Here is a 22,498-nt window from a genome sequence, read left to right on the forward strand (position 1 = left end):
GCCCCCGCTCACTGCAACTAGAGAAAGCCCGCGCGCAGCATCGAGGACCCAACGCAGCCAAAAATAAAAATAAATAAATAAATTTAAAAAAAAGATTAAATGGAGACAAATCAACTTTAGGGGTGTTTACTTTAAAAAAAAAAAAGTATCAGATTGTTACTTGCTAGGAGACATCCAAACTTTGAGGTAGTCTCACTACACTATTTGTCTATCACACTCTCTTTTGTCCAGAAGTATTTCTAAAACCCAAATAATTCCTTAATCTGTGTAAAAATAAGCATCGGGGAAAAAAAGCTATTAGAATAAAAAGATCTGGTTATAAGTTACAGCACAGTTCATGAATATTCACAAGTAAAGATTAATGTACCACTTTGTGAATAGCAAGTTAAAAATAATTTACAGTCCCTGCTTGACTTTCTCCCTTTTAAAAAGTAACATAATAGAACTGAAGTTATCATGGTTTTGTTTTGACGCATTTTAGGAGATTAAGTTTTGTTTCAGGAAAAAATACTTTTGTTTTTCTGTGTAGAGAAAGTAAGATTACATATGGCATATGGTGGCTGAGTAAATTCCATTTCCTGTTACCTTCCACAGGAAGGGTTTCTAAACCTGCTCAAAAAAAAAGCCCATTTTCTGTTGAAAGGGCTCTTTGGGAGGATTATTAGTGGCCCACTTGTTCAGCGAATTGGGTGGTTCTTGCGCAGAGGTTGATGTATCTTCTAGGTGATTGTTTTCTTTTGTTGTCCTTTTCACAAATGACCTGACAAATAGGCACAGGATAAAATTTTAAGTTTGTGGGCAAAGTCATCATTTGGAGGAACTTGGCCCTTGCTTTTAACTGCAGTAGATTGTGGAATGGCTCTATTGTATTATGCAGTGTTGGTCTTGGTTGCATGCTGAAATCAGATGGATAGATAGATGGATGTTTAATTTGGAGTTTGTCACTTTTTCGGTACTCCAAGGTCCGATTTCTCAGCTTTGTCTTACCTTTTCATAGGTTTCAATTTCCAAGTGGGCTGTATTTTATGGTTGCCTTTAAAAATAGAACACAGAATTCAACAGAAACGTTTATTTCCCCAATTATTTTATTTTCTACAAAATATTTCGGGATCTATAGATGTAAAAGGTAGGATCCTTGCTTGCTAGTAGGTACCTACTCAGATAACTACAAACTTCAGTGTCAGGTGGTGTATGAGTATTAGGAGTTTCACCAAGTTCTGTAGATGTGCTGAAGGAACAGTCAGTATCAGGAAAAGTGGGTTTGTAGGATGGGTAGGATTTGAACAGTCAGGGATTTGGGAAGTTGATGGGGCCGTTCTGCCAGGCAAAGAGAAGAATGTAAATACAGCTGTAATCATGGCAGAGAAGAAGGGGTATGTTTGGGAAAGAAATCTGGAGCATTGGTGTGTGTGTTGGGAGGATTATTACTTTAAAGCAAATTGGGTCCTTGAATGTTAGGACAAGGAGTGTAGGTTTTAATTGATAGTAATTTGAGCTGCTGCAGTATTTTGAGCAGAGACATGAAGAAAGGCAATTTGGTGACGGCTTGTAGATGGATTTGGATGAGAGAGTTTTCAGAGACAGACTAATAGGTGGGTGTCACTGAGAAAAGGAAGGTATAGGTATTAGTAAAATTTGTCACTGATTGTCAGAGTTTGAGGATGAGGGGCTAGAGGTGCTGTTAGGAGAATAACAATGGTACCTCTGACTGACATTGGAAATCGTGAGGAAGAGCTGTTTGAGGTGAGAGTAGGTTCAGTAGGTTTTAGAAGTTTTGGGTGTTGCAGTTGTAATGTAGAAGTGTAAGTAGGTGAATATTTGGGTGTGGTTCCCATAGCTGAAACCTTGGATAATAATGTTTATCGTAATCTCACTTAAAAATTTGTCAGAGCACCAAGAAAGATGGTGCTGGATGCACAACAGACTATACATTGGTTGCTTACGGGGGGGGCGGGGGAAGATTTATTAAAACGTGTGGTTTTCTGAATGTTACTTTTGTAATTTGAAGAACAGTAAAAAGGGTTGACTATTTGAAGAAAAAGATTCAAACATACAGGAAAAAGGAAACTTGGAGGAAATGTCTGGTATCTGAGGAAAGTATGTACAGAAAAAAAGTGAATTTGGACCTGAAGGAGAATGCTCAAATTTAAGGAGCAGGAAAAATAAGAGCCAGCAGGAGTTCAGTTTGAGTAAAAGGAGGAATTAGGGGTAAGTGTGAAACTTAAACTTGATTTCCTAAAGAACACGTTTGAGAAAAAGAAATCTCAGATTTAATAGGAACAAGTTTTCCATTTGGGTTACTTTTAATTCTTAATGTTTTTGTAATGGAATTATCTTAAATATTTTTAATTATGAATATGTTCTTTCAAGTTTCAAACTTCTTAAACTGTATATCATGACAAACTCATCTTGAAGATAATTTAGTAATTTGGACATATACTACTACCTGAATTACTTTGGAAATTAGAAAATAAGGGGTAGGATTTTTAAGGATGTTTGATCTGTCCTGTTGAACTTTGACTTTACAAAAAACATTTATTGGCCTTTAAGCCTAAATTGTATTCAGGCTTAACATTCATCAGTTTGAAAATATTCATACTTCCTTATTAAAGGAAGAATATCATAACTGTTAGTGGAAAAAACATTCTTTAAAAATGTTTCATTCGAATGTCCTTTCTTTTTTTTTTAGGTATATTTGTATCCAGTATTGTTCTGATCTTGTCACAGCGATCACTTTTCAAGTTTTACATGTACAGCTCAGCCTTTCTATTAGCTGCAACTTCAGTGTTGGTAAATTATTATGCTGCTTTGCACATTGACTTCTATGGTGCCTACAACACATCAGCTTTTGGAATTGAGCTGCTTCCTCGAAAAGGGCCCTCGCTGTGGATGGCACTCATCGTTCTACAGCTAACATTTGGAATTGGATACATTACACTACTCCAAATTCATTCCGTCTATTCACAGTTAATTATTTTGGATCTCTTGGTTCCTGTAATAGGCTTAATCACAGAGCTACCATTACACATCCGAGAGACTTTAGTTTTTACCTCTTCCTTGATTCTCACGTTAAATACAGTGCTTGTCTTGGCAGTGAAACTTAAGTGGTTTTATTATTCCACAAGATACGTTTATCTTTTAGTAAGGCACATGTATCGAATTTATGGATTACAGTTATTAATGGAGGACACATGGAAGAGGATTCGTTTCCCAGCTGTACTGAGAGTCTTTTGGCTAACAAGAATTACAGCTCAGGCTACGGTATTAATGTACATTTTAAGGATGGCAAATGAAACTGATTCCTTCGTTATTTCTTGGGATGATTTCTGGGACCTCATTTGTAATCTTATAATTAGTGGATGTGATTCTACACTCACTGTACTGGGCATGAGTGCTGTAATTTCCTCAATAGCCCATTATTTGGGTCTTGGAATATTGGCCTTTATTGGATCAACTGAAGAAGATGACAGGCGGCTTGGCTTTGTAGCACCTGTTTTATTTTTTATTTTGGCTCTTCAGACTGGTTTAAGTGGGCTAAGACCAGAAGAGAGACTTATTCGCTTAAGTAGAAACATGTGCCTTTTATTAACAGCAGTCCTGCATTTCATCCACGGAATGACAGACCCTGTATTAATGTCTCTCAGTGCCTCTCATGTGTCATCTTTTCGTAGACATTTTCCTGTGCTCTTTGTCTCTGCTTGCCTGTTTATTCTTCCTGTTATACTCAGTTACGTTCTTTGGCATCACTATGCACTAAATACATGGTTGTTTGCAGTTACAGCCTTTTGTGTGGAACTCTGCTTAAAAGTAATTGTTTCTCTCACTGTTTATACGTTATTCATGATTGATGGCTACTATAATGTCCTCTGGGAAAAGCTTGATGATTATGTCTACTATGTTCGTTCAACAGGCAATATTATTGAATTTATATTTGGAGTGGTAATGTTTGGAAATGGGGCTTATACTATGATGTTTGAGTCAGGAAGTAAAATTCGGGCTTGTATGATGTGCTTACATGCCTATTTTAACATCTATTTACAAGCAAAAAATGGCTGGAAGACATTCATGAATCGTAGAACTGCTGTAAAAAAAATTAATTCACTTCCTGAAATAAAAGGGAGCCGCCTACAAGAAATAGATGATGTATGTGCAATCTGCTATCATGAGTTTACAACATCTGCTCGTATTACACCATGTAATCATTATTTCCATGCACTTTGCCTTCGGAAATGGCTGTACATTCAAGATACTTGTCCGATGTGCCATCAAAAAGTGTACATTGAAGATGATACCAAGGATAATTCAAATATATCTAACAACAATGGATTTATCGCACCCAATGAAAATCCAGAGGAAGCTGTAAGAGAAGCTGCTGCTGAATCTGACCGGGAATTGAATGACGACAGTTCAGACTGTGATGACGACGCTCAAAGAGAAAGAAATGGAGTGATTCAGCACACAGGCACAGCAGCTGAAGAACTGATTAATGATGATACTGATTAAAATAGCATTTACTAATCATTGAGGTATTTGTTTAAAATTCAGTTCATCCAAAATGGAGTAATATGCTTCACTTCAGTGTGTAACCAAGCACAAAAACAGTATCAATGTTGAATCTGTGAATGGTTTTCCGTTTACTGTGATGTGCTACTGTAAATATACCTCTTCAATTACTTCTGGTCTCTTTGGTGACCTATTTAAATTTGTGTACATTATTGTACATAGAATAAAATTTTCACATTTTTATGACAAATTTGAACAAATAACTTTTTAATAGATGTAATAATATGGTGCGTCAACTGTGCCAAAGATTCCTCAATGGAAGTATATAATGTATCTAACTCTGGACCCTAGTTTTTCTTTAAAATGGATGGGAGAGAATAAAAATGCAAATCAGGGGAAACCGTATTAAATCAAAGAAATCAGATAATTTGGACCAACCAGAGGATAAATGCTAAATGTAGAGTATTTTTAAAACTAAGGAAAAAAATAGGCTGCCAGAAGTGATTGAGACACTTTTTTGAAATTTGAGAGTAGCATTGTGGTCGAGCTGGGTTTGAAAGTCACAATTCGGAGAGTGTGTGAGTTGAGAAACAGGCTTATTTATATATCAACTAACCTTTGGTATAAACCAGGATGTGCTATTTTTGATGTAAAAATCACTATATTTGTTAGCCAATCTGTTTGCAGAGTTGACATAAAACTGTCCTTTTGAACTTTTGAAGAGATTACAACATGAAATATTTGGGGGATTTCACTATTTTAAACTAAGACATTAAGTGACTTTAAAAAATTCTCATCTGACTTCATGGGTGGCATACAGTGATATAATACCTCTTTAGACAACTTCCAGAGAATTCCTTTATTGAAACTTTTAAGTTTTACCATGAAATTTTATGTACATGATGGAAAAACGGGAGACACATACCAGTTACATGTCAGGAAAAAATATTTTAATAGTGTTGTTATATAGCGTATTGGCTAGTTCCAGTGGATCTTCATCTCTTACTGCTGACATTATTTCCAGTATTTGACTAAAACAGAACAAAAATGGATGGTTACATTTCTAAGTACATATTCTGTTTTAAAGGTATTATCTTTTTTCACATAAAGGAAAAGATACTGTTTTAGCATCTTTTAACATAAAAAGCCGAGCAGGCGTTAAAGTTTTCAGCAACGTTAACAGAAAGTTTAACTGCTAGGATATTTAAAACAGAGCAGTTAAAGACAAATTTCTGAGACAGTCTTGCATATAACTAGAGCCAGGCACCAGGTTCAAGTAAATTACAAAACCAGCCCATATGTGTACCACAATTACGGAATTAACCCAGTGGAAATGAAGAGTCCTTTTAAACTGTGGGTTAATTACACATTAGTGGGTCATGATGCGCTTTTAAAAAATAAAAAGGAAAAGCACACTGCATTTAGTAAGGCAAGTACTGTTTCATTTTTGTTTGGGTTTTATTTATACATGCAAGTGTACTGAGTCACAGTGTGGTACTGTGGGGATAGCAGTTAAAGTTTGAAAGCCACTGCTTAGAGAACTGGTCGTAAAGGACAGCAAGAAATTGCTGCATCACCACCAGCAGACTGACAACAAAGGAAGTTAGAGCAAGTTACTTAGAACAATGTATGGTTATTAGGGGGGGATGGGGAGAGAGAACGTCCTATGTTTTCCCCTTCAACAGAAAGGTGTGAATCTTTGTTTCTTTGCCTAGAATAATGATAATTACCAGTAGCTGTTTTCTAGCAATATTATATGTAGACAATATTTCTTATACATGAACTAGAAAGTTCAAAGTCAGAATTAGACATTGAAATATTCTTTGTCTTAAGCTTTTTGTTCCCTTTATGGGTTTTTAAAATATGAACACCTAAAGGAATCAGGGACAGAGATTACAGATTAACTGGAACTTTTAAATTCTATAGGAGTAACAAAAGCCTTGTTTATATTAAATGAACTGACGATACAGTTTTTATCTGACAGTCCAAATAGGCTAAAAGCAAATCTGTTAACACTGAAAGTGACACTAAAGATTCAATTTTCTTAGCAAACTAGATTTTTCTTCTATTAACTACTTGGAATTGGAAATACATAATACTGGGAAATCAGTATGATTCCTGCCACCAATCTCCCTTCTGGTCCTTTCTCCACACTGATACCAGTTAATAGCTTTCCTGCTTAAAATCCTTTGGGTTCTGATAAAATCTAAATTCCTAAGGGTGGCACACAAAAGCCCTCACTCTCTGGCCTTACAGTACCTTCCCTATCACTTACCGAGCATCCTACTTTATGCCACACTGCAGTCATTGTTCCAAGCTCTTCTTCAGTCTGCCTTCGCTGAAGGTGTTTGTCTTGGTCTGGCCTAACTCCTGGTCCAACTTAGTAAACAGATGAAATGTCACCTTAGTTAAGCACTCCATTTCCCCTCAGGGCAGGCAGCTGCTCTGTCCTATGGTCCCAGTTATATGTTCATACCTCTATAACAGCACTACTATCTTGGATTATACTTTTTATCTGCTTGTTTGCTCTAGGAGGATCCTTGTCAGACTTGGTTAACGCCTTAACCAAAGTGCCTGGCACAGTGTACCTACTCATCTGGTGGGATGAGGGTGGGAACGGTCTTGATTCTTCTGTGTAGTCTCAGTAACTTGTACCTTTCCTGATATTTGGCAAGAGCTCCAAAATGTATTTCAAGGAACTTATAATCTAATGGGGGCGGGGGGGGGGCAGAGATCTCTATACAAATAATTGGAACATAAAACTCTTAACAGATGGAGTTTATAAAAATGACTTTGTAAGTAGGAATTAACTTGCTAATTAATATTTCGCATTAGACTAGGGGCATGTGTATTTCTGAAATGCGGTTTAAAATTTTTCAGTTTGCAAATGTTGATTTTCCCAAGCTCTGCCTACTCAGAACTGGTATTCATGATTGCAGTAGATACTCAAAAGCCTTCTTGGTTCTTAATAGTCTGCATTTAGAAACACCTTAAAATTTTGTCTTGAAAATATGCAGCTAAAGTCAACAGCTATACTTTTACTTAAGATTAAGGCAGTGTGGAAAACCAATTTAGATACACTGTTGGCAACTACTTCCTCTAAGCTGGCTGCTGGAAAACTGCCAGTTTCTTGTCTCTACTGTCCTTTTAAATCTCCAAAGAATTACTGAAATGTCTCTGGACTGAACTTGCAAGTACCTACATTTCATAAAAATTACAAGTGTTTCTTTACTAATCAGAGTTTAAATATATTCCTCACCCTACAGATTTTAAAACATTCAGTTTTAAAGTCTTTGCCAACATCAGCATGTTAATAAAAATAAAGGAAAATCTTTCCAGTGTATCTTTATAGAATAATTCTTTATTTTTCTGCTCACTGAATTTTAGATCTGGCTTATCTAATATATTCTTACCTGTTAAAACTACTAAAAAAAGATGGAGCATATTAAAGGAATTACTACAACAATCCTATATTAATTTTTATGAATGTGTGATAAATATATCCAGTTGCCCGAACTGGTAAGCCATACTAGATTGATACAGTCAGATTTAAATTACTGCTTGTGCAACAAAAGAAACTGGATGACAGGCCCATTAAAATAAACTTTTCCTATAAATTACAATATGCTGTACAGCTCCTTGGCAGTTAGATGTGTAATACCGCCCTTTTCACATGTGCTCTGTATTAGTTTAAAAAATGATTCTGAATTAGTTTTTTTTTCCCTAGGAAATAAAATTCTATAAAGTTCTGCCCTTTTTCTCGGTTGGAAAAAGGAAATCATTTCTATAATTTGTCCTTTTGTTCAGAGGCTTAAAGAACTGTGTTATTTCTTAGGTTCATTCAAGCTGTCAAATCACTTAAAATACAGATACCATTAAAAAAAGGTCTTCTGCTAAGACTGTGCTTTTATACATCAGCAGGAAACCTGCAAGATAACAGAACTTAAGCCAGGTAAGGTGATTCTATGTATGGATAGCTTTAAGATCTTTTTCCCTCCCTACAAAATGACAAATGACCAAAATCACATGAAGTTCTTACTCTGTAATAAAACCACTCTGGGTTGAGAGGATATGAAAAAAGGAGCTGATACACAGCAATTAGGCACGAATTCCTCCAAATCACTGCATTAAAATGGTGTTTGATAACTTCACTTGGATTTCACCCAACTTTAATTCTGTCCCTTGAGTTCATTTTGTAAATGGCATTTGATGGTTGACTTCAATGTTCTGGACACCATGAAAACAAGATACTTACATTATATGGCAGGGTTCATTTCTGTCTTTCAAACAGTGCCCATTTTCCCACTTCTTTTTGGTGGGAAATGAAGTTTTTATATATTTTGATCCAGCATGTGTACTTTTGACTCCACACCAAGGTGCATCTAGAGTTAAGCGAAGAAAGAGAAGTCTCTCAAAGAGATTTTTACCTTTTTAAATTATTGTTTTTTAATGAATATTATTAAACTATTATATAACCTCTAAAATATACACCATGATTCAGCTTAAAAAATGGTAAAAGGCAACAGAAAACAGCTTTAAGGAAAGTACAAGATAAAATCTTGAACTGTACAAATTCTTAAACTTTTATTTCTTTTTTTCCCCACTAACAGTATTGTTGGTGTATGGTATGCTTTAAAAAATCTAAAGCTAAAAGAAATACAGCTGTAACATGAAAACATTTAAGTTAAACTTCTGTTTGCCCCTACTGAATGTAAAACAGTGGCTTTGATTTTTTTTGTTTTTTGTTGTTGTTTGTATTTTTTGGCCGTGCCACGTGGCATGCGGGATCCTAGTTCCCTGATGACCAGGGATCGAACCCCGTCCCCCCTCCAGTGGAAGCTTAATCACTGGACGGCCAGGGAAGTCCCAAAAACAGTGGCTTTGAATACTGGGATTATTTACTTACCTAAATCTCTAATAAAGAATTGTAATAGCTTACACATTTTACAACCATTGTATTTTTAATAAGATAATTTAGTTTTCATGACTCCCCAAGGAAATACACCTGATTTCTTCAGAATGGCTCAGTCTTGACTTTACTAAAAAAGTCCATGTGTATAAGAAGAGCCTTGAGCTCAGGGTAGAGATAAAATTTTTAGCTTCTAACTTTGTCTTACTTTGAGAGGCAGCAGATTAATTGCTAAAATTCTTAAATCCAATTGATTTAAATGTTTGCACTTAAAAAGTATTGTACAATTAAGCCATTACAAAGAAGACATTGTTTAAAAAAAATTCTGAATAGTTTTTGAAAGCCTGAGGTGAAATGCTTAGTTAAGACTCCTGTTTAATACAACAGCCTCCTTAGTTACCCACATGGTCTGACGTTCCATTCTTAAGTGCTTAGGCTTAGTCAGACTTCTAAAATTGAAAAACTCGCTTGTGTAAATATTTTCCATTACAGCTCCCAAAGACTTCCTGAAAAGTGTAATTGTTGAGGTTGAGCATGCTAATAAAATAATACTTGTTTACTTTTCTCTAGCTCTTTTTGGGTATGGTTTAATATGAAAATTAAGTTCTAAAAGCAAACTTACCAGTCTCAATCATTAATTTTTCACTAGGTATTGACTTCAGAACTTCCAAATTAGCCTCAGTTTTCAGTGAGCTTGAAAAAAAAAAGTTATTCATATATAAAATAAAAAGGTGCATTTAATGAACAGCAACTTTTTCATATTATAAACTTGTCTAAAACAGATTACAGAACTAACCCAAAATCCTGAAACAAAACTTTGGTTGGCTACAATGGAAGTATACTTTAGAAAGTATTTGCACATTCCCATCCTTACAGAATCCAGGTTAAGATCTATTCCAACCAGATCCTGCCTTTAGGGGGTGCAATTTTTTGTGCCTTCGGTTGATCGTCCAATAACTTTCTGTAACAGTCTATGTTAAACAATTCTTTGAAAAGAATTTATTTGCATCTCTGGGTAATTTGCATAATTTAGAGCTCATAAGGCTGCATTTGAAGGTATGGCCAATTTCTTTATGGGCCAAATACCCAGGGATTCACTGGTATGAAGGAATCAGATACTCAAGGTTCATGTTTCACTAATCAGAAATAGAATCTTCACAAAGGATGAAAATCACAATCACTGTTAGAACTATGAGTATTTAACATGGTATGAAACTAGAAAGCTGGTTAGGAGATGCCAGTTTTATTATTCCTGTTTAGACCCCACCACAACCCACCCCCAAATCTGGAAACTTTTAAGATCTTCTATTACTCCTGATATTCTGAAACGTGATAATGTGTCCGGGCATAAAACCTTTTCATCCATTTAGGCAGCTGGAATCTTCCAATTTAGACTCTTCCCCACCCCTAACTGGGAACATATTATGGAAAAACAGGACTTTTCCTCTTTCATTTTCTTTCTTCTCTCTGGGACTTCAATTAGTCAATTTTAGGACTCCTGAATTGGTCTCCGAGGCCCTGTTTCTTTCATACCTTTTTTTCTGGGGAATTAATTTTCATTTTCACACCCTGAGATAGACAGGATTATTGGTTCCAATTCTCTCTCATTTGACAGAATTACATATCTGCACCCTTGCCATGATTTCTTAGTAGGAAGAAGGAACCTGAATCTGGCCATGGCCTCAAGACTTGCTTTGACCAATGGGATGATATGGCCAAGAGGCTTGGAATGCACTTTCGTGATTTGCAATGGCACCCTCATGATCTTCTGAGATTAGCATACACTAAGTAACTGTTACCTCTTCAGCCTGGGCATCCCCAATGAAAACACATGGCGAAGATCTGAACCCAACATGGAGCCTGTGGCAGAGTTCACCTCTATCAATTAAACCCCAGCTGACCCAAAGACCCATGAGTGTTTAAAAAAAAAAAAAAAGTTTACTGTAATATGTCAATGAGTTTTGGGATGGTTTGCTATATATGTGATGACATACTGTCCTTATGTTGCATTTTTAACTTCAGGACTTGATATAACTTTTCATTATGGAGAGTTTCAAATATACACATAACTAGAATAACACAGCACCCCCTTCTCCATGTATCTATTACCTATAGCCCCATCAATTATCAACTCCTGGATGATCCCGTCCCACCCACTGAATGCTTTCCTCTGGGATCGACATAAGCATTCCAAGTCTTAGTCCTCAATAATCCAGTTTGTTCAGTTTTCTTGAGAAAAAATTACTTTCCCCCCGAGTATAAATGCTTGCTCCTTTGTACTCTGTGCATGGGAGTGGATATGGGGATTGGTATCTTTCTCTATATAGGCCTTCAATCACCCTGTTTTGGTCGCCATTCTAAGTCCGAAGCCTTTCTGGGATTCTGTCTGCAACACCTGCTCCCATCTCCTCTGAGGCCCTTTAGTGGTACAGTCGTCTAAGTTTTTCTCTTCCAATTTAATCTGTCTTCCAGAAATCTACAAAACATTTCTCCATTAGCAAAACTTTGGCCTTTTTTTCTTTACTTTTCCTTTTTGAATATAATTTTATTTTAGCATTTTAGGAGGGGTAGGAGGGAAATGTGTGTCTGGTTTACCGTAAGTACCAGCCTTTTGTTAGTGTTCTCTAGAAAAAAACAAAATTCTTATTTTCAACCAGCTTAATACTTGGTCAATATATTTTCTAAAATATGCTGATATATTTGATATGGATACTAAATTTAAAACATGACCAAATTTTTGGAGTATTTGCATATTTTTAATCTCATGAAAACAAATTGTCTGATTGACTCTTTTCCTACATATATTAATGCTTGTAAAAACTGATCTACACAGACATAGAAAACAAACTTATGGTTACCAAAGGGGAAAGGGAGGCGGGGAGGGATAAACTGGGAGTATGGTATTAACAGATGTACACTACCATATATAAATAGACAAACGAGAAGGATTTGCTGTATAGCACGGGGAACTGTATTCAATATCTTGTCATAAACTATAATGGAAAAGATGTATAACTGAATCACTTTGCTGTACATTTGAAACAATATTTAAATAAACTACACATCAGTTAAAAAAAAACTGATCTAAATACAGAACTATATACTATCAGAAGAAATATTTTTAATCAAAGCCAGAATCTCTATTAAGGTTTCCCATTTAAGGAAGAGCATGTGCATAATTCTGTGGTCAAATTTGAAACTTTCCCATTTTCTTGGGGGGAAAAAATTCTAATTTAATCTTTAGAAACCAAAGACTATATCATAATGTAAACAGATTAAATTACCATACCCCAGAAACTCAGATTAAGACTACTCTAAACTGAATTTCAAAAGAAGTACAGAAATATTGACTTCGACTAAATAAACTACTGACCCATTAATTCTGAGTTAATGTAGGAGAAAAAAAATCTCAAGTAATTAGCTTAAAGCCAAGTCTTTATAAACTCAAGATCACTTAGAAACCTCTAAGACAGACGTACAGTTCAAGTTTGTGAAATAAAGGTCTCTACCCCCTTCTCTTGAAAATCATCCCAAAATAAGAAACAGCATGTTTTGATGAAACTAGGAGACATTTCTAACTCATCACAAAATATAAAGCAGAAAGTAGATAGAGAAGTGGTAAACGATCTATGTTTATGTGCCAAGTGACTTAAGTGCTATGTGCCTGTAGAGAGATACTGAAGATAAGCCAACAAATTCTCCCAAGGAAGTTCTAAGAACTGGAAGAACTAGGTACCTAGAAAGGATGGGGCAGGGCAGGGGACTGAAATGGGGATTGCTTGAAAAGTCAGGGTAAAGAGAAGATGGGATTCTCAGATTACTTTCCAATAAATTGGTGCAGAGATGACAACTGCCCTGTACCCTGGCCCGAGAGAGAGAGGCAGAGACAGAGAGAGAGATGTGTGCCGTCTCTGGACTGGAAGACAAGCAGCAGGGAGGAGGGCAGGGTGAGGCATGGACTAGAAATGGAGACTGACTGCTTACTGAACGGAGGCATCCCCTCTCCAGCACCATCCTGCTTCAGAACATAGGTATGTTTATGAATTCTCATCCCATTTTCCCACCAGGGATCAGAGGAGCCCTCTCTGGAGAAACTGAACAAACCCAGAGGAAGATCTTGACAAGCTGACACTAAGGATTCCCCGGCGAGAAAGTCAGTTGGCCATCTGTGGGCCTGCAGTTGATGGGCTATCTCCCCACGGAGCTTCCAACAGCTTTTCCCCCTTTGCTCTTAAAATATACAGCAAAGAACTGCCTGACATTTGAAGAAAGCCTCTATCAAGATAGAGACCAAAACAAAGAGGACAAGGAACTCAGAGGAAATAAAAGCATTAAATGGCATATATATATAACATATCTTTAGAGAGATGGGAAGATGCTGCATCTACCAAACAAGAATACGGTAGGAAAAAAAATGAGAGCTTTCAGAGACTGAAAACAAAAGCTTAAGTAAGTTTCCTTAAAAAGTTGAAAAAGGGAATTCCCTGGCAGTCCAGTGGTTAGGACTCCAGGCTTCCACTGCAGGGAGCACAGGTTTGATCCCTGTTTGGGGAACTAAAATCCTGCAAGCCATGTGGTACAGCCAAAAAAAAAAAGGTTGAAAAATAAAGCACTTGTTTGAGAGGAGGAAAAAAATTAGATAGAAATTGTAGAATAAAAAAATGAGATCAGGGACTTCCCTGGTGGCGCAGTGGTTAAGAATTTTCCTGCCAATGCAGGGGACACGTGTTAGAGCCCTGGTCCAGGAAGATCCCACATGCCATGGAGCAACTAAGCCCGTGTGCCACAGCTATTGAGCCTGTACTCTAGAGCCCATGAGCCACAACTACTGAGCCCACGTGGTGCAACTACTGAAGCCCGTGTGCCTAGGGCCTGTGCTCTGCAACAAGAGAAGCCACAGCAATAAGAAACCCACGCACCGCAATGAAGAGCAGCCCCACTCGCCGCAACTAGAGAAAGCCCACGCGTTGCAACAAAGACCCAACACAACCAAAAATCAATCAATAAACAAATAATTTAAAAAATGAGATCAGAGTATCAGCCTGGGAGGTACAAAGAAAGAATAGAAAAAAAAAAAATTGAGAAAACTTCTCAGGCCTGACAAAGATGAGCCTCTAGCTGGAAGGGGCCAGTGGAGAATGACAAAAACCCATCAAAACACATTTTGCACATTTTGATAATACCAGAGATAAATAACTAAAATATTCCACAGGGAAAGAAGTATGTCACAGGTAATGTATTGGGAAACAGAATACAGACTGGAACCTAGAACTGGGATATTGTAAATCCTCAGTGAAAATGATCTCTAATCTAGAATTTTATGCCTAGAAAAAATATCAAGTGAAAGTATGTTTTTCTTTTTTCCCCTTTCATTGACTATCCAGGTAAACTTTCAAGATGAAGAGAATTAATTCATTTGCAAATATGTGTTCCATCAAAACAAAATAGAATACATGGGATTTAAAAATAGGAGTTCTAATACAGAAAAGACACTAGTCCAAACTGTAGCAGAAAGATAGAAGGGTCAGGAACTAACGAATTATCTGATTATCCACACAGGTTTCCTTATGTGGAAAAATAGAAAAAAGCATTTTACATAGTTGTTGAAAAATGTGAAGAAGGCTTCAAGTTTTGAAGAAAGCCAAGTAAATAAAAATATGAGGAAAGTTACTCCAGGAAAATAAAAAAGTGGTACATCACATGGTTCAGCAGTCAACAATATTTTACACAGACATAATAATGAAAACACGTAACATGCATATAACCAAAAATTCTGAAATAACTACATTGAGAGGGCTATAGAGGAAATAATGGAGGTGGGGGGGCAGTACTGGATAAAGAACTAAAGTGCTCAAACGCCTTAATGGGAATAGACAAAGGGAATGAATTAAGAGTTAATAGCATATATGTAATATTTAGATACAAGGTGATAAAGAGTAAAGTGGTTGGCTCTGGAAAAATTAACTTGGGGTAGATGGCATGCTGGGAGACTGTGCTTATAAGTCTTTTAATACTACTTTATGCATGCATTATTTCCATGTTAATATATAAATTAATTAAATCATCAATTTATTTAAAATATGAAAGAAGCATCTAGGACATTTAAATAAGTCTGAACTCTATAGCAAATAATTAATTTCATGATTCTATATTCCAAAGTGGAGTTTAGTAAAAAAAAAATAAAAAAAATAAAAGTACTTGGAAAAGTAGTGATTTGAAGGAAATGAAACACTGAAGAGGGAAAGGAAGTCTTACTTTTTGCAATTTATTTTGCAGTTTATTTCATGAGCTACACTGATAACCTGAGGAAAGACACTGGTAGAAGCTCATCAAATTATTTGGAAGAAAATGAGCCCAGGGACCCAGCTGTGCTAGCAGACTGTAGTGGGTGCATGAGGTTTAGTGTGTGTAACAGCAGGAAGGTCACCAAGTGAGGAAGAGGATACAGGTTCTCACACTTTGAGTGACTTTACACCTGTTTCTTAACTTCTCTGAGCCTCAGTTTCTTGGCCTACAGAGATACAGAAGATGATTATGTCATAGTATGACCTTTCCCCCATAGGTGGACATCACTTGTGTATATGTATATGCAATGCTGTGAACACATACGTTTTAAAGGGATAAACTGATCCGAGAATAAACTGCATTGCTAGAGAAAGGTACCTGCTAACCTCAACAGAAAATTGTTTTCCATTACTGGAACACAGGATAGCAGTTTATAGCTTTCAAGCTTTAATTTGTAATAGTAACATACTGTTTCATTTCTTACATTTATCACTAAAATTCACAGACCAAGGTCAATGCAAAACACATAAATTTTAATAAAAATAAATTTAAATCTTTATCAGTAATTCCCTATAAAACAATTTAAGGAATCTGCTTAATTATAAAAGTTAAAAAAACGAAAACCAATAAACAACTCAAGGACCTACCAACCATTAAATCCTATGTAGAGACCCAAGTCCATCAAAGCAGCTGCTGCTTCCTTGGTACCGTCAAATGAATGCACCTAAGGACATGAAGGCATAATTTTATTATAATAATTACTTTTCTTTAAAATTCTAAATAACAATTAATAGGACTGTCTAAGCAAAAATATAAACGCAGTAGGGGTTTTTTGAACATGGGGTTTCAAATGTGGCCCCTACAATTTTTATTTTCAAATCAAATTTCACAATTATAACCTGTCATCATCTCCAATGTGATGAGGCAAGAAGGAGATGGCTGCCTAGAATTTCTGTCTGTGGCTGTGCTGAGGTCTCTGCACCAGCACTACTGCTGTACCTCCAGGAAAGGGGACTGGAGGAGAGAGCCACATTCTAGGCAAAAGCATGAGGAAAAGGTAAAATGTTACAAGACTATTTAAAAAATATTTTTAAATGTTCAATTTTTTTGTTACAGGATGCTTTTTTTTTTTCTAGAAGAGAAGTGAATTTTAAGAGAAAAATTTAAGATGTATAAAGAGATTGTAAGAACATTGCTTAGCAACTGTAAATTGTTATACAGTCAATAATATCAGCTCAGCAAGCAAAAAGGGTTGAGATGGAATTTTTCTCCTTCAAAGATAAAGGAGTTAAAGCAAAATTTTTCACACTTCAGATGTATTTATGTAATCATAAGTGACAAGACTCCTTTAAACACACCTAACAAGTGAAGTCACATTAATATAGCATCCAGAGAGTCTGAATACACTGTGGGTAACATGTTTCTCAAAAGTAACTGTTACACAGCTGCTCAACAGGGTTTGTTCTTCCCCTCAGCACTTCCAGCTGACTAGAAAGAAAACATAGCCTCCATCAATATAAGATAATTTTAAATACGACCCTCATAAACCATTTTAGAAAATTAGTTATTAATTCTTTATTTGGCAATTTTCTTTTGATAAAAGTCAAACATTTAGGTTGGATTTGTTGTTGCTGTTAAGTTTTTTAAACTACAGCTGACCCTTTAACAACACAGGCCTGAACTGAGAAAGTCCACTTACATGTGGATAACAGCTTTTTTGCTAGAGACCAGTGAGTCTCTCCTAAAATTACATGTGAAAATTGTACATATGAGCATTTTTCTGAGGCAGATTTTCAAAGGAGTCCATGATCCAAAAAAAAAAAAAATTAAAAATCACTGCTATGGATACCCAAGCTAAGTGATAGACAGATACTATTTATGGAACTTTCTCAAGACTAATGACTGAAAAGACCATAGAGAAGTGTTTCGAGCAGAAGCAAACTACAGAAATGAGAATGTGTCTCTAATCAGAGTGGTAACAGTAAATAAATACAGTTGACAAGAAATTAAGAAGGTAAACCTGAAAAGAGTGCTAAAATATTTTAAAATATTATTAAATTTCGTTTATATTTTGCTCAAAATTTAAATTGAAGAACACTAAAGAACGGCTGATGGAAGAAGCGGAGAAAAAAGATCATGCAGACTATTACAATGTGCAGGACTAAATTCATGGGGTTTTCTTGTGAACAGAATTCTGTACTCATTTTTGTACTCTGAACAAAGTAAATGTAACTAAAATAGTGTGGTTTATGTTTGTACCATATCTGATCTATAGATTTAACAGTAAATTTATATGCCCTTCTAATAAGAGAGAGCAGAACCTTCGTAACTTTATTGCTGACATCTGAATCACTTTATAGAGGCCAACATCATTTATTAAAAGCAGTTTCTATACTTACCACTCCACCTACACACCGATCTCTATTCCTTCTCATTATGTCTGTGAATTTAAAACAGAAACAACTTGATCTCTGCAAATTCTTAAATTTTAAATGAGATTTTAGCTTTAGCAAATAGCTTGATATCTGCAAATTCTTAAATTTTAAATGAGATTTTAGCTTTAACTCACCCAAAAATTCAGCATGTGAGTTCCGACAATGAAGAAACATTGGTAATTTTGTTTGTTCTGACAGTTCAAACTGTTTTTCAAAATATCTGCAAAATGGAAAAAAAATTTTCCTCATTAAAAATTTTATTTTAGCATGAGAAAAATAATTGTCAAATGATTTTTTTTTTAAGTTAAAGGGCTTTTATTCTCTAGAAATGATAGAACATAAATAGTGAATTCAGGCATTTAAAACACATCAGGCCTAGCCGAAAGCTTTTATAAAAACTTCCTGAAAGGGTTACTTCATTTTCTGGGATTACAAAATTATTTTCAGAAATGTTTGTTAGTTTTTCCATTGTAACTGCCAGGTAAATTAGGTAGCACTTTACCATTGATCGCTAGAAGTAAAGAGCTGTAAGGTTTAAGTTTACAGTGATGGAGACTGTTCCCCCAAATAATTACTTTTAACTAGCTTTCTGACTAAATCCCAACAAATGAAGTGGACACCCTCCTATCACCCGTGGGATCCCTTCCCCATGTGTTGGTGGCCGAAAAGACATGGCCAGCCCCTTGTCCCGAGAGCTGGCTGAGCACCACCAGTGGGCATCAACTCACTCCAGTGAGAAGCCACTTCTACTCAGTGTTTTCTATGTGCTGTTATACAAGGAGTTATTGCCACTGAGCAAAAAGAAGGATTCCCTTAAAAACTAAACACAAAGAATTTATGAAACAAATGAGCACAAAAACTGAAATACTCTATTTTTCAGAAAAATGAAAATTACATGATAAAATGGCAGTCCTGAACATTTTAGAGTACTTTATAAAAAGAGTTTTAAGTGCCTTATACCATTGTCTCATCTAATCCTCAAAATAACCCTAGGATAGATAGGACGAGAGCTGGTGTCAGAGGGGTGTAAGACCTTGTCCAAGATCACAACACACAAGAGGCTTTCAAGAAGCCTCTTCCTGGTCCCAGCATTTAAGGACAATATCCAGAGGACATGACAGGGTGGGAGTTCTGTGTGTCTTTTCATTTCAGCGGTGTTCCCTCTTGTTCTCATTAATGGTCATGTAGTTTAAGCTAAACCAGGAGTTACAGACAATAGGTGTCGTATTATTTTCTTAAGGGGTTTACCTCTTCTAGGCCCCTAATTTGGGGGAACAGTTTCTCCGTGTATAACTTAAATCTCTTTTGCTGTGTTTTCCTGTATCTTGTCTCCTTGAAGTGCCAGACAGCTATTTTCCTAAGAGCACCCCCTTTGTAAAACTCCTGAAAATGCTACATTTTAAAATTAGAAATAGAAATGTACTTCTCAAAGAAATAGTCATCCTAAAATTGGTGGTCTGTGTCTTTATTATCCAATTTTTTTTTTCAGATTCTGCTGGACTAGAATAAGCAAAAATATTTTTAGTTAGCATGGTGCTGAAACTTCACAGTGTAGGAAATATAAACGAACACTGGGACAAAATATTTTAATAATTACTACTGGTCACTATTTCCATAACCTCTAAAGTAATTCAGATGTCAGCAGTTAAGTGCTCTCCAGTCATTATGTAAACTTTACTCTGTATTTGGCTTCTGGCTACACACAGCCATACAACCAAGCCACAGATGTACAGAATCTAATGATCAGCTTGGAAATAAGCCTTCCTATCGCAGAGTAGGCAAAAGTACAATTTATGAAAATAACAGATACCCAAGCAACGTGCTTACAGAATTTTATATAATATGAGAAAAGAAAAGGTCGATACGCTCAAGCCAGCTAGGTATCATAAGAAAACCATGTGGTAAAAAATCATTCCCAATGATACAAATTGAGGATAATTGGTACTTAACATCAAATGACTAGGGTCTTTAAAGAAAAAACAACCCACTACGGTAACTAGGAATAACAAAAGAAGCTAAAGGACAGGAAGTGGCACCTATATTTTTTTAACTCAGGTGTTTTTAAAAAAATACTTATTGATTTATTTATTATCTATTTATGGCTGCATTGGGTCTTGTTGCTGCACACAGGCTTTCTCTAGTTGCAGCGAGCGGGGGCTACTCTTCGTTGTGGTGCACAGGCTTCTCATTGCAGTGGCTTCTCTTACGGCAGAACACGGGCTCTAGGCGCGTGGCACTCGGGCTCAGTGGTTGTGGCACGCAGGCTCTGGGCGCAGGCTCAGTAGTTGTGGCGCACGGGCTTAGTTGCTCCGAGGCATGTGGGAATTTCCTGGACCAGGGTTTGAACCCGTGTCCCCTGCACTGGCAGGTGGATTCTTAACCACTGCGCCATCAGAGAAGTCCAGTGGCACCTATTAAGAGACTTCTCTGCTTCTTTTAAGATTTTTAAAAATTCATAAATGAGAATCATTCTTTGAGTTAGATTTGCTCACTTTAGCAAAGCTGTAATTTGCTTCTGATTGTAAATATTACTGCTTCTTACATTTTAGGGTCAACAATAGCTAAGGTCAGGGCTTGAAAAGTTCAACTTCAGAGTACCAGCTGTTATTACAGGCATACCTTGTTTTACTGAGCTTCTTGGATACTGTTTTTTTGTTTGTTTTTACAAATTGAAGATCTGTGGCAACTCTACGTGAAGCAAGTCTATCGGCCATTTTTCCAACAGCATTCGCTCACTTTGTGTCTCTGTGTCACGTTTTGGCAAGTCTTGCAATATTTCAAACTTTTTCATTATTGCATTTGTATTGTATTACTGTATTTTCATTATTGTATCTGTGATCAGTGGTCCTTGATGTTACTATAGCAATTGTTTTGGAGAGCCACAAACCTTGCCCATACCAGACAGTGAACTTAACAAATATTCTGTGTGTTCTGACCTACCAGCGTGTTCCCTGGTCTCTCTTCCTCTCCTTGGGCCTCTCTATTCCCTGAGACACAACAGCACTGAAATTAAGCAACTAATAACACTACAATGAATTGCCTCTAAGTGCTCAAGTTAAAGGAAGCGTTTCATGTCTCACACTTTAAATCAAAAGCTAGAAATGTTTAAGCTTAGTGAGGAAGGCATGTTTAAAGCCAAGACAGGCCAAAAGCTAGGCCTCTTGAGCCAGTCAGCCAAGTTGTGAATGCAAAGTTAAAGTTCCAAAACAAAATTCAAAGTGCTACTCCCGTGAACACACAAATGATAAGAAAGCAAAACAGCCTTACTGCTGACATGGAGAAAGTTTTAGTAGTTTAGATATGAGATCAAACCAGCCACAACATTCCCTTAAGCCAAAGCCTGATCCAGAGCAAGGCCCTAATTAACTTTGACTCTATGAAGGCTGAGAGAGGTGAGGAAGCTGCAGGAGATAAGTTTGAAGCCAGCAGAGGTTGGTTCATGAGGTTTAAGGAAAGAAGCCATCTTCATAACATAAACGTGCAAGGCGAAGCGGCAAGTGCTGATGCAGAAGCTGTAGCAAGGTATCCAGAAGATCTAGTGAAGATAATGAATGAAGGTCGCTACACCAAACAATAGATTTTCAATGTAGATGAAACAGCCTTAAGTTGAAAAAAGATACCATCTAGGACTTTCATAGCTAGAGAGGAGAAGTCATTGCCTGGCTTCAAATGACAGGCTGACTCTCTTGTTCGGGGCTAATGCAACTGGTGACTTTAAGTTGAAGCCTATGCTCATCTACCAACTTGAAAATCCTAGAATCCTTAAGAATTATGCTAAATCTACTCCGCCTGTGCTCTATAAATGGAATAACAAAAGCCTGGATGACAGAACATCTGTTTACAACATGGTTTACTGAATAGTTTAAGCATACTGTTGAGACTTAATGCTCAGAAAAAAAGATTCCTTTCAAAATATTACTGTTCATTGACAATGCACCCATTCATCCAAGAGTTCTGATGGGGATGTACAATGAGATTCATGTTGTTGTCATGCCTGCTAACACAACGTTCATTCTGCAGCCCATGGATCAAGGAGTAATTTTTACTTTCTCCTCTTCTTATTTAAGAAAAACATTTTGTAAGGTTATAGCTGCCACAGATGATGGATCTGGGAAAGTAAATTGAAAACCTGGAAAGTATTCACCATTCTAGATGCCATTAAGAACATTCGTGATTCGTGGGAAAAGGTCAAAATATCAACATTAACAGGAGTTTGGAAGAAGTTGATTTCAACACTCATAGATGACTTTGAAGGGTTTAAGACTTGAGTGGAGAAAGTAACTGCAGATGTGATGGAAACAGCAAGAGAACTAGAATTAGAAGTGGAGCCTGAAGATGGGACTGAATTGCTGCAATCTCATGATAA

General features: G+C 36.5%; 2 protein-coding genes across 12 annotated transcripts in view; one reads left to right on the forward strand and one right to left on the reverse strand.

Moving 5' to 3' along the window:
• The window catches only part of RNF139 (ring finger protein 139), a 37,929-nt gene that overhangs the window by 11,415 nt on the left and 4,016 nt on the right, over nt 1–22,498 (forward strand). For 2 of the 5 annotated variants that reach the window (XM_027132404.1, XM_027132400.1), the window contains exon 2: nt 2,690–5,221. The exons of 1 other annotated variant lie outside the window; for it this stretch is intronic. In XM_027132404.1, coding sequence (XP_026988205.1) covers nt 2,749–4,503 — 1,755 coding nt within the window. In that variant the 5' untranslated portion in view covers nt 2,690–2,748 and the 3' untranslated portion in view covers nt 4,504–5,221. Of the gene's footprint in view, nt 1–2,008; nt 2,209–2,689; nt 5,222–22,498 lie in introns of those variants that run through there. 2 more of the 5 variants (XM_027132403.1, XM_027132402.1) reach the window with 2 other exon arrangements.
• The window catches only part of TATDN1 (TatD DNase domain containing 1), a 38,390-nt gene continuing 21,227 nt past the window's right edge, over nt 5,336–22,498 (reverse strand). For 3 of the 7 annotated variants that reach the window (XM_027132407.1, XM_027132409.1, XM_027132413.1), the window contains 6 exons: nt 18,267–18,352; nt 18,097–18,137; nt 16,345–16,421; nt 10,035–10,105; nt 8,759–8,885; nt 5,336–5,534 (listed from right to left, as the gene is read on the reverse strand). In XM_027132407.1, coding sequence (XP_026988208.1) covers nt 5,432–5,534; nt 8,759–8,885; nt 10,035–10,105; nt 16,345–16,421; nt 18,097–18,137; nt 18,267–18,352 — 505 coding nt within the window. In that variant the 3' untranslated portion in view covers nt 5,336–5,431. Of the gene's footprint in view, nt 6,883–8,758; nt 8,886–10,034; nt 10,106–16,344; nt 16,422–18,096; nt 18,138–18,266; nt 18,353–22,498 lie in introns of all 7 variants that reach the window. The other 4 variants (XM_027132410.1, XM_027132412.1, XR_003438351.1 and 1 more) reach the window with 3 other exon arrangements.

This window comes from Aethalodelphis obliquidens, unplaced genomic scaffold (assembly GCF_003676395.1).
Source record: "Aethalodelphis obliquidens isolate GAN/ISIS:26980383/991018 unplaced genomic scaffold, ASM367639v1 scaffold41, whole genome shotgun sequence".
Lineage (NCBI taxonomy): Eukaryota > Metazoa > Chordata > Mammalia > Artiodactyla > Delphinidae > Aethalodelphis > Aethalodelphis obliquidens.